Below are 12,956 nucleotides of genomic sequence, written 5' to 3'. Positions count from 1 at the left end.
ACGGGGATTCATCCATGAAGAGCACACTTCTCCAGTGTGCAAGTGGCCATCGAAGGTGAGTATTTGCCCACTGAAGTCAGTTGCGACTCCGAACTGCAGTCAGGTCAAGACCCTGGTGAGGATGATGAGCATGCAGATGAGCTTCCCTGAGACAGTTTGTGCAGAAATTCTTCGGTTGTGCAAACCCACAGCTGTCCGGGGGCTGGTCTCAGACGAAGAAGCTGGATGTGGAGGTCCTGGGCTGGCATGGTTACACGTGGTCTGCGGTTGTGAGGCCGGTTGGACGTACTGCCAAATTCTCTAAAGCGACGTTGGAGGTGGCTTATGGTAGAGAAATTAACATAAAAATCTCTGGCAACAGCTCTGGTGGACATTCCTGCTGTCAGCATGCCAATTGCACGCTCCTTCAAAACTTGAGACATCTATGGCGTTGTGTTGTGTGACACAACTGCACATTTTAGAGTGTCCTTTTATTGTCCCCAGCACAAGGTGCACCTGTGTGATGATCATGCTGTTTAATCAGCTTCTTGATAAGTCACACCTGTTAGGTGGGTAGATTATCTTGATGAAGGAGAAATGCTCACTTACAGGGATTTAAACACATTTCTGCACAACATTTGAGAGAAATAAGCTTTTTGTGCACATGGAAAATTTCTGGGATGTTTTATTTCAGCTCATAGAACATGGGACAAACACTTTACATGTTTATATTTTTGTTCTGTGTAGTTGTAGAAGGGGATGATTGCAGAGATTATTTTCTATGGAAGAGTTTGACTTGTGAATCATAATTTATATAAATACACCAGGCAATGTAGTCATTATAGAGACTATTTAAAAAAATATCAAACATGGACATATGGGTAGACCGAGTTTGGATCATTAATCTTATCACAAAGTGACTAATTAGTAATGATTGTACCAGGAATTTCCATTAGACACCCTGCTATTCCCTAAACTTTTTGAGATAGCAGACAAGGTAGTAGAGATAGCTGAAGCCACGAGCTTCTCTGTCTTCTGGCCTATGAGCCTATGAACACTGCTTGAGTGGCGCCACTCGCTGTTCGTCCCCACTGGGCCATTAATCATTTAATTATGAACCCAGTGAGAGGTGAATACAAGGTGAACATGATTTCCGTCTCTCAGGTACTGACTGACCACCTATATAAAGCCCCATGAGTGTGTTCCATGGCCTGCCTGACACTCTGCTATAATGATCCCACAGCTGGTTTTAAGTCATTACAGTCCTGCTCTGCTGGACTTCTCTCCCAACCTTGAAGGAGGAAATGAGATAGATCTGAAAGACCATCTCTCCAAATATATGTATGCCTGTAGTCTTTCCATTAGACTCCCTGAGTAGCTCTGGTCATGCAGAGGATCAACTCATGCAGTGGGGTAGTCATTTGGTTTCAAAGATGGGTGTCAGTGGATCTGGTCAGGAGTTTTATGACTCATCAAATCACTGATGATTCTACGAGTGGATTTGGTCAGACTGTAATCTTCTGTCTAAATACATATAGAAGGTAATATAGAGGGTACATGTTACGTAAGGAGACTGTGGTGGTGATGGCCCTGCGATAGACTAGTGTCCTGTCCAGGATTTATACTTGTACATCTAGCCACCTCACACTAGAGGCTTTCAAGAAATAGACCTGGGGCTTTCCCATCCGGACCCGATGTGCATGAATACATTTTTTAAATATAGATAATCGTTCCTAATGGATGCGAGGACAACTAGACACGATCTGAGCCGAGCAAGGGAAGCAGCAGAAAAGTAAATTCTATAAGCTACTTTATTAACCAGAGCTGATAAAGCGTGAGGGACTGGAGGTACAGAGAGGTGACGCTCTAGCAGGGACCGTGCTATGTGTGTGTGTAGGCTTCGGTGAGTGTGAGCGAGTGAGACAGAATGGGGAGAGACCGAGAGATAGCAACCAACCGTGCCGACTCACGCTATAGTAGAATAATAGCTTCCAAACTAGATTATTTTTCATCCAATATGATTAGGTAGTACCTGTCTTGACTGCATCAAACTGAGAGAAGCTACACTGCATGCGCTTTCTTGTCCTACATAGTTACAAACAACAACAACTTCATTCAGAATATAAAGTAGCAGCCTACCTGTTGCGTCTTGGTCGTTGTAGCCTATCTTTCTCCTTTAACTTTTAATTCCATAATTGTTTTAACTTTCTGCTCTCCTTTGTAGCTTATGTGTTAGAAGCTCTGTGGCAAATATGCCAATTATTATAGAAGACTATTGGATGATTCACAGAGAGTGGTCCGTTAAGGCTTGCTAGCTGTTCGGGTAGACTTTCAGTCATTACGCTAATGCTAGTTAGCAATGGCAGGCTAAATTACCTTCATAAAATTTCCTTCAAACTGCACAAAGAGACATACAAATTGTGTCTATGAGTTCATCTGACTCTTGGTAATTAGAAAAAGAGCTTAATTGACTAAATCTTTCACTATATACTCTTAATGCATTTTGATATGGCCTAACAGAACCCCTAAAACCTCGATCATTTTGACGTTTCAAAATGATTTAGTAGCATGTTTTAACCTTTGAATTTTGATTTGTTTAACTGTTAGGCTGTGTGAAATTAGACAAGAGGATTATGTTGTCCCATCTCAACTGTTCAACTGTTCTGCCTGCGGCAATGGAACCCTGACCTGTTCACCGGATGTGCTACCTGTCCCAGACCTGCTGTTTTCAACTCTCTAGAGACAGCAGGAGCGGTAGAGATACTCTCAATGATCGGCTATGAAAAGCCAACTGACATTTACTCCTGAGGTGCTGACCTGTTGTACCCTCGACAACTACTGTGATTATTATTATTTGACCATGCTGGTCATTTATGAACATTTGAAAATCTTGGCCATGTTCTGTTATAATCTCCACCCTGCACAGTCAGAAGAGGACTGGTCACCCCTCAGAGCCTTGTTCCTCTCTAGGTTTCTTCCTAGGTTTGGGCCTTTCTAGGGTGTTTTTCCTAGCCACCGTGCTTCTTACACCTGCATTGCTTGCTGTTTGGGGTTTTAGGCTGGGTTTCTGTACAGAACTTTTAGATATTAGCTGATGGAAGAAGGGCTATATAAATACATTTGATTTGATTTAAAAATAAATAATTACTAAACCAGCACGATCAGGGACTCAGTTCAAAAACACTTAGAGGTTCAAGCATTAAATTCATGTTAGGTTACGTGAGGTAACAAAAGAAGCAACCTTTCTGGATGAAGATTGAGTGGTAGGAGTGGGCAGTTTAGATTTATGATTAAGAAACTGGTTGACAAGGAGAGTTGTCTCCAAGGAAATGGAACAAGTAACTATATATTTACATGAAGGTCTGAATGAAAGTGTGTCTGTGTTTGTAACATGACCATGCTATGATTCTAAATATTAGAGGATACAGTACTTTTGTTGACTCCAGAAGAAGTTTTAATGCCTCTGTGGAGAGCTAATCACCCTGCCAGGGTTGCCCAGTGCTGTAGGACTAAATCAAAACCCAGTAAACAAATTCTGACATTGTTCACAGATATATTTTATAACAGGAGTGCCTCTTGACTCCCCAATCCTGCACATTTCTCTTTTTCATCTCATTGGAGATATAGTGCTGTGGTCCTTAACCAGTGGAGGAAAACATTAATAAATAAAAAAAGTTAAGTCAGAAGAAATCGTTTTGGATTTATTTCAAGAGACACTCGCCAGCATAGTAAATACCATGTTTGCAGACTTTTTAGTTGCAAATACGTATACACCATACTACATAGTGCTTCATCAACCAGTAGTCTTTATTTGTAACATGTCATTAACCAAAGTATAGAGCATAATGGAATTGTATTCTCGTTATGTCATTAATTGTTGTTATTTGAAGTTATGGTATTATGAAACCCCATTATTAGCTGTATAAGGATCTGCTCCAGCAGCACTACTGTATTGGCCTGGGTTTTGTGAATGCAACTTCAAACGCCATTCTGCGTTTGGATGAAACGCATTTGCTCTTTGTCAGTGCTGTTGCCTGGGAGCTTGTTACAAAATGAGCTGTTGTGGGCTCTGTTTGCTATTTTCCCAGTCTTAAATGCTTTTCTAAGTCTTTATCAATGCATGTTCTGTGTTTATACATACACCATTTAACAGAGGTCAACAGTGTTTTGGTTACCATACAGACTTTCACATTGCAGCTTATGTGATCAGCCATCATTTGTTTCTGGGTGGGAGTTTTTTTAGGTTAGCTTGTAAGCGTAATCAATGGCTGCTATGTCATACAAGAGCTGTGCACTGGGTTGTGAACATCCATTCCTTTCTTTCACCAGAAAGATTAATTTGTCAGCTTTGAAGAAACTATACAAGCAACAAGAGTGTTGTTGCTTCGCTAGGTACTGTAAAAAGTGTATCATCTTCAATTTTAGATACTTTTGATGAGCCTATCATATAGCATTAACAGCTAATTATGAGAGATGATTAAGTCGTAGGTACTATTGTTTAATCTCTCTTTCTCCGTCTTTCCCTCTCTCTCTCTCTCTCTCTCTCTCTCTCTCTATATCTCTTTTTCTCTCTCTCTGAGTCACACTGTCACCATGTACTGCCTTGTCCCTCTGATTTTGTCAACATTAAGGTGTATTTGGGCCATTGGGGGAAGAGAAAGGGTTATTGTTACGCTTCCAAATGAGCTTTGGAACCAAGGTGTTAGGGCGAAGGGGTTAAGGCTGGCAGTATCTGAAGTGCAGGTGCTTTTCATCACTGTCTATTCACAGGCGGATTGCAGAGCCTACCTCGTGCCGCACCAGCTTAATTTCGCTAACACCAAGGCATTGTGCTTGGGCGGGCGTTCAGAATTACATCTTTGTTTGTTTGTCGAAGCTCTCTCGAATCCGAATGAAGCTGGTGGTGTGTGCTCTGGCTCTATTGTCTGAACACATTGGACCCTGATGCATTTGGGGATGTAGAACAGAGGCGTGATTGATAATCACTTTATTCCACTATAAAGGACCATGCATAAAGACCACTGAAAACCACAAATAGCTTCTCATTACAACACAGCTACCACTGCCCACTGTCAAAATTACAGCCAGCAGCAAGACTCATATGCAGACACCAAAAGAAGTAGCCAGCCTAAAGATATCTCTATTACAATGGGCTTTCATTGCCTCTAGTATGCTGATTAAAGTGGCAATAACACAAAAATAAAGCTAAGGGATGGGGCTGGAGAAATGTAAAGACTCTCAAATTCATAAACAGATGATAGTTTTGAGGCTCTATAGTGTTTGTTTACATTTACGTTGTTTACAAACATTGGAGAAAAACAAGCTTATATTTTGAGTTCTGATGGGCTCATGAGGTATTTATAGGTTATAGTCTTCAATAATCAATGGACATAGCAACTTCTGGTTGCCCCTTTAAGCCTAGTGAAAACGTGAGGATTAGGTATTTCAGGTAAATCGATCAGTTTGACTATCAGGATGAATATCAGGATATCATTTTCAATTTCTTTTCCCGAAAGTGTATTCACAAATTCAAAGGAAAATTCAATTGATCAGTGTATTTTTGTCTTAATGTGAGAGGATTTCATAATCCATGAAATGTAACAAACGGTATTCTTCCCATTGTAAATTATGCATAGTAAACCAATACAATACTGACTAATTACTATTCAATGATTTAACCTACTTTTAAAGCGTTCTATCTTCCAGAAGGTACTGACTATCATGTATATACAGTGGGGTCCATATTCATTGGCACCCTTAATAAAGATAAGCAAAAAATAGATGGATCTTTCAGCAAGAGAATTATCCCAAGCATGAATCAAAATCCACAAAGAAATGGTTATTCGACCACAAAATCAACATTTTGTTTGTTTTGAAGAGGGCAGTCCATAAGTGGAAGGATATCAAGGATCTGGAAAGATTGTGCATGGAGGAATGGTCTAAGAGCCTTCCAAACGTGTTCTCCAATCTCATAAAACATTTTAGAATGTCGTTATCCTGGAGGGTGCGAGACTATTGAAAACAGGGGTGCCAATAATTTTGACCCCAATCTTTTTTCAATGGATTTTTTTTTACAAAATCTCTTCCTCAGAATATTATGTAAAAACATTTTTTTTGCATACAATACAGCTCAGTATATGTACACATTTTTATCAAGGGATCCAATAATTCTGGACCCCACTGTATGTGTATGAATGATCCTGAATTATTGAGTAGTTTGTTTATTTTTTATTTATTTTACCTTTATTTAACTAGGCAAGTCAGTTAAGAACAAATTCTTATTTTCAATTACAGCCTAGGAACAGTGGGTTAACTGCCTGTTCAGGGGCAGAATGACAGATTTGTACCTTGTCAGCTCGGGGGTTTGAACATGCAACCTTCCGGTTACTAGTCCAACGCTCTAACCACTTGGCTACCCTAAACACTAGGCTACCCTATATAAAATGATAATGGGATTATATAGGCATCCACAATGATGGTCTCTCACTGGCACCTGAGGTCCATATGATGCAACTCTTCCAGACCTTATACAATATATCCTTTTACTGGTTTGAATAACATGCAATGATTATTTAAGTACAAAACAACCTCAAAGCAACAGTTTTCTCTGTCAAAATATATTTCTAAAGAAAACAGTAAATAAATAAATTGCACAGTAGAGTTGTATGAATCCTTCTGACTTACAATTGGTAAGTAAGCACTCACTTCATTGTTTGGGAAAGTAGGAGAGATAGTGCCCCACACTGGTCAGCAGTGCATACAACAGATGTGACTGCACCAAATGTGCCACTGCTTCAGCAAATCTTGAGATATTTTTCTAAATAGGAAGGACACATCCTAGAGCTTGATTTTGTTATATGTTCTGGATAAAAGCAAGGTGCTTTGTGGATTCAAGCTTTTTCAAATGTCAAGGCAGCCATTCATCCTGGACTGACAGTTGGTATTTTATGTAAACCTACAATAATGTTGATATGTTACATTTGGTATGGTTACTTAAGACCGAAGGTTACGTAGCCCTTTCCACTCACAGCCCTTGTTATCTACTATACAGTTTGAAAATCATACAAGAAAACTGTGCACTTCACATTTCCTTATTTGAAAACTCATGTAATTTACAGTATTAACATTTATGATTGCGATGTTTGATCCACAGTTACAGGGATGACATGCGTTATACCCTGGATTATCCTGAACAGAGTTCCTTATGTTTTTTGCTGTGGAACAAGCACTTAAATGCACTCATGACTCCATTCTATGCGCAGAAAAATTACAATCTGTTTGTCTGAAGTGCCTTTTGAAAGTCTAACACTGTATTTTATATCTTATCTAGCCATGTTGGCAATAAAATATGTTTTCAAATGATGCCCGCCTGACCCAGATTGTGATTTCTAATGGTACGTTTACAGTAATTGTGTGATGGTGGGGACGCAGGGCTGTGTTTCAAACAAAAACCTAAAAACCTGCTTGCTTCAGTTCCTCAATGGCAAAGCTGAGTCCTCAAAAAAATCGCTCGGCCTCCGAATGCAAGGCACTACAGAGGGTAGTGCTTATGGCCCAGTACATCACTGGGGCTAAGCTGCCTGCCACCTAGGACCTCTACACCAGGCGGTGTCAGAGGAAGGCACTAAAAATTGGCAAAGACCCCAGCCACCCCAGTCATAGACCGTTCTCTTTACTACCGCATGGCAAGCGGTATCGGAGTGCCAAGTCTAGGACAAAAAGGCTTCTCAACAGTTTTTACCCCCAAGCCATAAGACTCCTGAACAGGTAATCAAATGGCTAACCGGACTTTTTACATTGTGTTCCCCCCCAACCCATCTTTTACGCTGCTGCTACTCTCTGTTTATCATATATGCATAGTCACTTAACCATATCTCCATGTACATACTATCTCAATCAGCCTGACTAACCGGTGTCTGTATGTAGCCCGTTAGTCACTTTAAATGGACATTAATTTACATACTACCTCAATTGGGCTGACCAACCAGTGCTCCCGCACATTGACTAACCAGGCTATGTACATTGTGTCCCGCCACCCACCACCCGCCAACCTCTCTTTTACGCTACTGCTACTCTCTGTTCATCATATATGCATAGTCACTTAACCATATCTACATGTACATACCACCTCAATCAGCCCGACTAACCGGTGTCTGTATATAGCCTCGCTACTGTTATTTTTCACTGTTTTTGTCTTGTTTTTTATTTCTTTACTTACCTGTTGTTCACCTAATACCTTTTTTGCACTATTGGTTAGAGCCTGTAAGTAAGCATTTCACTGTAAGGTCTACCTGTTGTATTTGGCGCACGTGACAAATAAACTTTGATTTGATTTGATTAGTTCTGTATTGACTCTTTGCCTGTTTGATGGTTCATCGGAGGGCATAGCAGGATTTCTTATAAGCTTCCGGGTTAGAGTCCCACACCTTGAAAGCAGCAGCTCTACCCTTTAGCTCAGTGCGAATGTTGCCTGTAATCCGTGGCTTCTGGTTGGGGTATGTACTGTACGTACAGTCACTGTGGGGACGACATCCTCGATGCACTTATTGATAAAGCCAGTGACTAATGTGGTGTACTCCTCAATGCCATCGGAATAATTCCAGAACGTATTCCAGTCTGTGCTAGCAAAACAGTCCTGTAGTTTAGCATCTGCTTCATCTGACCACTTTTTTATAGACCGAGTCACTGGTGCTTCCTGCTTAAATTTAGCTTGTAAACAGGAATCAGGAGGATAGAGTTATGGTCAGATTTGCCAAATGGAGGGCGAGGGAGAGCTTTGTACGCGTCTCTGTGTGTGGAATAGAGGTGGTCTGGAATTTGTTTACCTCTGGTTGCCCATTTAACATGTTGATAGAAATTCGGTAAAATGGATTTAAGTTTCCCTGCGTTAAAGTCACCGGCCACTAGGATAGCCGCCTCTGGATGAACGTTTTCCTGTTTGCTTAAGGCGGAATACAGCTCATTGAGTGCGGTTTTAGTTCCAACCTTGCTCTGTGGTGGTATGTAGACAGCTATGAAAAATACAGATGAAAACTCTCTGGGTAAAAAGTGAGGTCTACAGCTTATCATAAGATACTCCACGTCAGGTGAGCAAAACTTTGAGACTTCCTTAGATATTGTGCACCAACTGTTGTTTACATAAATGCGTTGGCCCCCGCCCCGTGTCTTACAAGATGCGGCTGTTCAGTCTTGCCAATAGAGTGTATAACACGCCAGCACTGTTGTGTTAAACAAGGAGATACAGTACACCGTATGGAGGAGTCATTTAAATCCCTTGTTCATTGTTCAATCAATAGCTATGTACTGTACTGTCTATGATGTGCTGTAGCTAAAAGCCTATAAACCTGAAAGTGTTGCGTTCATGTTAGGAGGAGTGCTGGTCGTCTGTTCTCTCCCTATTGGTATCTGTTCATATGGAGCCATAGAGAGTCAGCCCCCAGGAGCATGGCCTTACGTCACACTGGTTTACACTCATTACTGCTATTTACCCAGCAGAGTGAACAGCCCCTGAGGTGGCATCAAATCAAAGCATGCCTCAGCGATCTCTTTTTACAGAAAAGCCAAACAATGGAGTGAAATATATATTAGGCTAATAATACTTTTGCAAATTGATTCCAAATGTCCACAGGTCCCCTAACGGACTGCGAGTCACATTTTTCTTTTCGAATAAATAAAGAAAAGAGAACATCTAAAATCACAGTATGAGTAGGGAGCTTCACAACTAGCAATGCCACGGGCACTAGTTCTGCATCCTGATGTTAAAGCTAATATCTGGAGGTTATGTGTTGAAATGGGAATTCCCTGTCAAGAGAATTTACCAGCCAGGGATCTTAAATGCTCCCATGAAATAGTGAGGAAACTCCTGTAATATGACAGAAAAGCCTGGCTGAACACCAGGACCGGGCAAAGCTCTGACACATCTCCTCTTCAGCAGCTCACTGGTGACTGAGTACCTACAGCCCATGATCACCACTTGAAGCTGTAATAAGAATACTGGAAGGGATATAATTCAACCCAAATCTCTCCTTCTCTTTTCCCTTTTTTGTCTCTCTCCATCTCCCTCTCTCTCTCTCTCTCTCTCGCTCTCTCTCTCTCTCTCTCTCTCTCTCTCTCTCTCTCTCTTCATCTCCCTCTCCCTCTCCCTCTCTCTCTCTCTCTCTCCCTTTCTATTTCCCTCACTCTCTCTCCCCCCCTTTTTTTCTCTCTCTCTCAATTCTCTCCATCTCTCCCTTTTCTCTCTCTCTCTCCCTCTCTTTCTCTCTCACTTTCCCTTTGTTCTCTGTCTCTGTCTCTCTCTCTCTCTCTTTTTGTCTCTCTCTCTCTCTCTCTCTCTCTCTCTCTCTCTCTCTCTCTCTCTCTCTCAATTCAATTCAATTCAATTTGCTTTATTGGCATGACGTAAAAATGTACATATTGCCAAAGCTTACTTTGGATATTTACAATATTAAGATAATAAGAATCAAAATTGTCAATGGGACAACTCTCTCTCTCTCTCTCTCTCTCTCAGGTGTACTTTAAGCGAGATGGAGAGTTGATAGAGGTGATTTCCTACATCCACCCCTCAGCTGTTGCAGAGGACGGAGGTGGCTCAGCGGGGGTGCGTGGTGCCAGGCCGCTCATCAGCAGGGACCTGGACGACACCAAGCTGCAGAGGTCCCTTTCCTTGTTGGATCCAGAGGGGCGGCCAGGCCGCCTGTTCACCGAGAGCCCTGAGCGTGGTCGTAACACGGGCCAGCACACCCAGGGCCAGCAGCAGCAGCCCAGCCCTGCCACAGAGGTCATTCCAGAGACTGTGGTGAGCCGGGAGTTCCCCCGTTGGGTGCAGAGCACTGACCCACTCTACTACTTCAGCCACACCCACATCCCCCAGAGTGATGGCTCTGTGCTGGTGCAGGCCAGACTCACCTGGACCCTTAACCCCCAGCTGGACAATGATGCCATGTTCAGCTGTGAGGTCAAGCACCCAGCACTCTCCATGCCCATGCAGACAGAGGTCACACTAGGTGAGTACAACACAGACATACCCCTCCCCTAACTCACTCCTCTCCCCTTCTCTCCTTGTCTCCCCGAAGTCTTATTCAATCTCTGCTTTACTCAAGCCTCCTTATGTCTCCCTCGCAAATCTACTCCGAACAACACTGATTTCCATTTGATGCTTAATTGTGTTACAGCTGAGCAGATTGCGAGTTTAGAGTGAAATGCAAAACTCAGTAGTGACTGACGGTGCAATTCATTGAGCCGTCTGTTGCTAGATTGAGTTAACTCACAACCGTTATTGAAAAAGTCAACCTGAATAAGGGAAGCCAAATGAGAATTTAAACACAACCAGCCACGTGATGTCAATGTAGAGGCGACTCTGTGTACCCCCACATCTGACACAAATCACTGCCTCCCATATGCTCTAAATATGATGACATAATCTCAACAAATGTCCTGTATTGGAGGAGGTTTCTTTACTTTCATTTAAATTGTTTCAAAGATAAACGAGGGAATGTGACTGTGGGATTATTTGTTTGTAGTTGATTCTACAAATAATCAAAGTGAAGAAAATATACACTGAGTATACCAAACATTAGGAACACCTTCCTAATATTGAGTTGCCCCCTCCCCCTTTGCCCTCAGAACAGCCTCAATTCGTCGAGGCATGGACTCTACAAGGTGTCAAAAGCGTTCCACAGGGATGCTGGCCAATGTTGACTCCAAAGCTTCCCACAGTTGTGTTAAATTGTCTGGATGTTCTTTGGGTGGTGGACCATTCTTGATACACACGGGAAACTGTTGAGCGTGAAAAACCCAGCAGCGTTGCACTTCTTTACTCAAACCGGTGAGCCTGGCGCTTGCTACCATATTCAAAGGCACTTACATTTTTTATCTTGTCAATTCAACCTCTGAATGGCACACATAGGCTGGCACACACTCAAGGCTTAAAATTCCTTCTCCTCCTGCTAGTGTCCCTTTCTCACTGTGTTGTATTGATAGACATGGGGGCGGCATTCGTTGCTCGCCCTTTAGCTTTTCATAGTGTTTCTGTTGTTAGAGCAACAACAACTGCGGAGCGAGAAAAATACTCAACCAACATGGAAGGCCCAGTGTTTAGGGCCTATAAAGGATTTACCAACCATGGCTGACAAGTGGCTATGTGCCAGGGAAAGAGACAGCTTAATGCTTAAGAACCTGCATAGCGCAAATAATAAATGTTTAACCTGTTTATATTTTTACTCTCATACATTAATGCTCCAATGCCAAGCAGGAATATAACACATAGGAATAAGAACATTATCATGAAAAGATTAATAAGGATCTACTGATGTAGGATCATAATTTGATCACCCTGTTGCAGGATAACTTTTCTGCAATGCCTTAATTTAAAAACGTGTAGTGTATTTGATGTTTAAAAAGGCTTCTGAAGTTTGTATTTCCAGACTTTATTTTCCCTTAAGAAAAATGTCAACCCCTACAAAAATATCCATTAATTATAATCAATTAATTCAACTGTCCTGTTTCTACAGGATTATTTTTATGCTGTAGCAAACTGGTTCAAATTAAGATCCTACACCTGTATTATCTGTCTTCTCAAGACAAATAGTTGGAGTGTTGATTGAAACAGCCTCCTCTTTACCATTGTTACATGTTGATGGTAAAAAATACTTGGCCCAGAGGGATTTAGGCCCAGAGAAAGCCTTGCTAACTGTCAATGCCTTTCATATGTTCACAAGGCTTTTCCTATGCTGCAATTCAAGCCATTCAATTATCAGTAGCTTTGTTATTTAAAGAGATGGAAAGAGCTTCTCCAGATATTCCTCCTCAACACCCTGAGAATAGAGAACAGAACATGTGCATTAGTTGATTTTAATTGGAGCACACTTGAAATTCATAGCATTCATAAACCTGCTTGGAGCAGATTCAAACTGGAGTGGTATGGGTGAGAGCTCTTGGGGTAGGCTATGCAACAATAGACAGTACAGGTGTTGAGGTAG

At 41.7% G+C, this 12,956-nt stretch overlaps 1 protein-coding gene across 1 annotated transcript in view; it reads left to right on the top strand.

The window, feature by feature from the left end:
• LOC112218463 (immunoglobulin superfamily member 21) overlaps positions 1-12,956 on the top strand; it is a 272,888-nt gene that overhangs the window by 248,896 nt on the left and 11,036 nt on the right. The window contains exon 6 of the mRNA XM_024379282.2: positions 10,487-10,982. Coding sequence (XP_024235050.1) covers positions 10,487-10,982 — 496 coding nt within the window. The remainder of the gene's footprint in view (positions 1-10,486; positions 10,983-12,956) is intronic.

The sequence above is a fragment of the Oncorhynchus tshawytscha genome, linkage group LG02 (assembly GCF_018296145.1).
Source record: "Oncorhynchus tshawytscha isolate Ot180627B linkage group LG02, Otsh_v2.0, whole genome shotgun sequence".
NCBI classification, from domain to species: Eukaryota; Metazoa; Chordata; class Actinopteri; order Salmoniformes; family Salmonidae; genus Oncorhynchus; species Oncorhynchus tshawytscha.
Note: the sequence above shows the minus strand (reverse complement) of the source record. Positions and strands in the feature narration are given on the sequence as shown.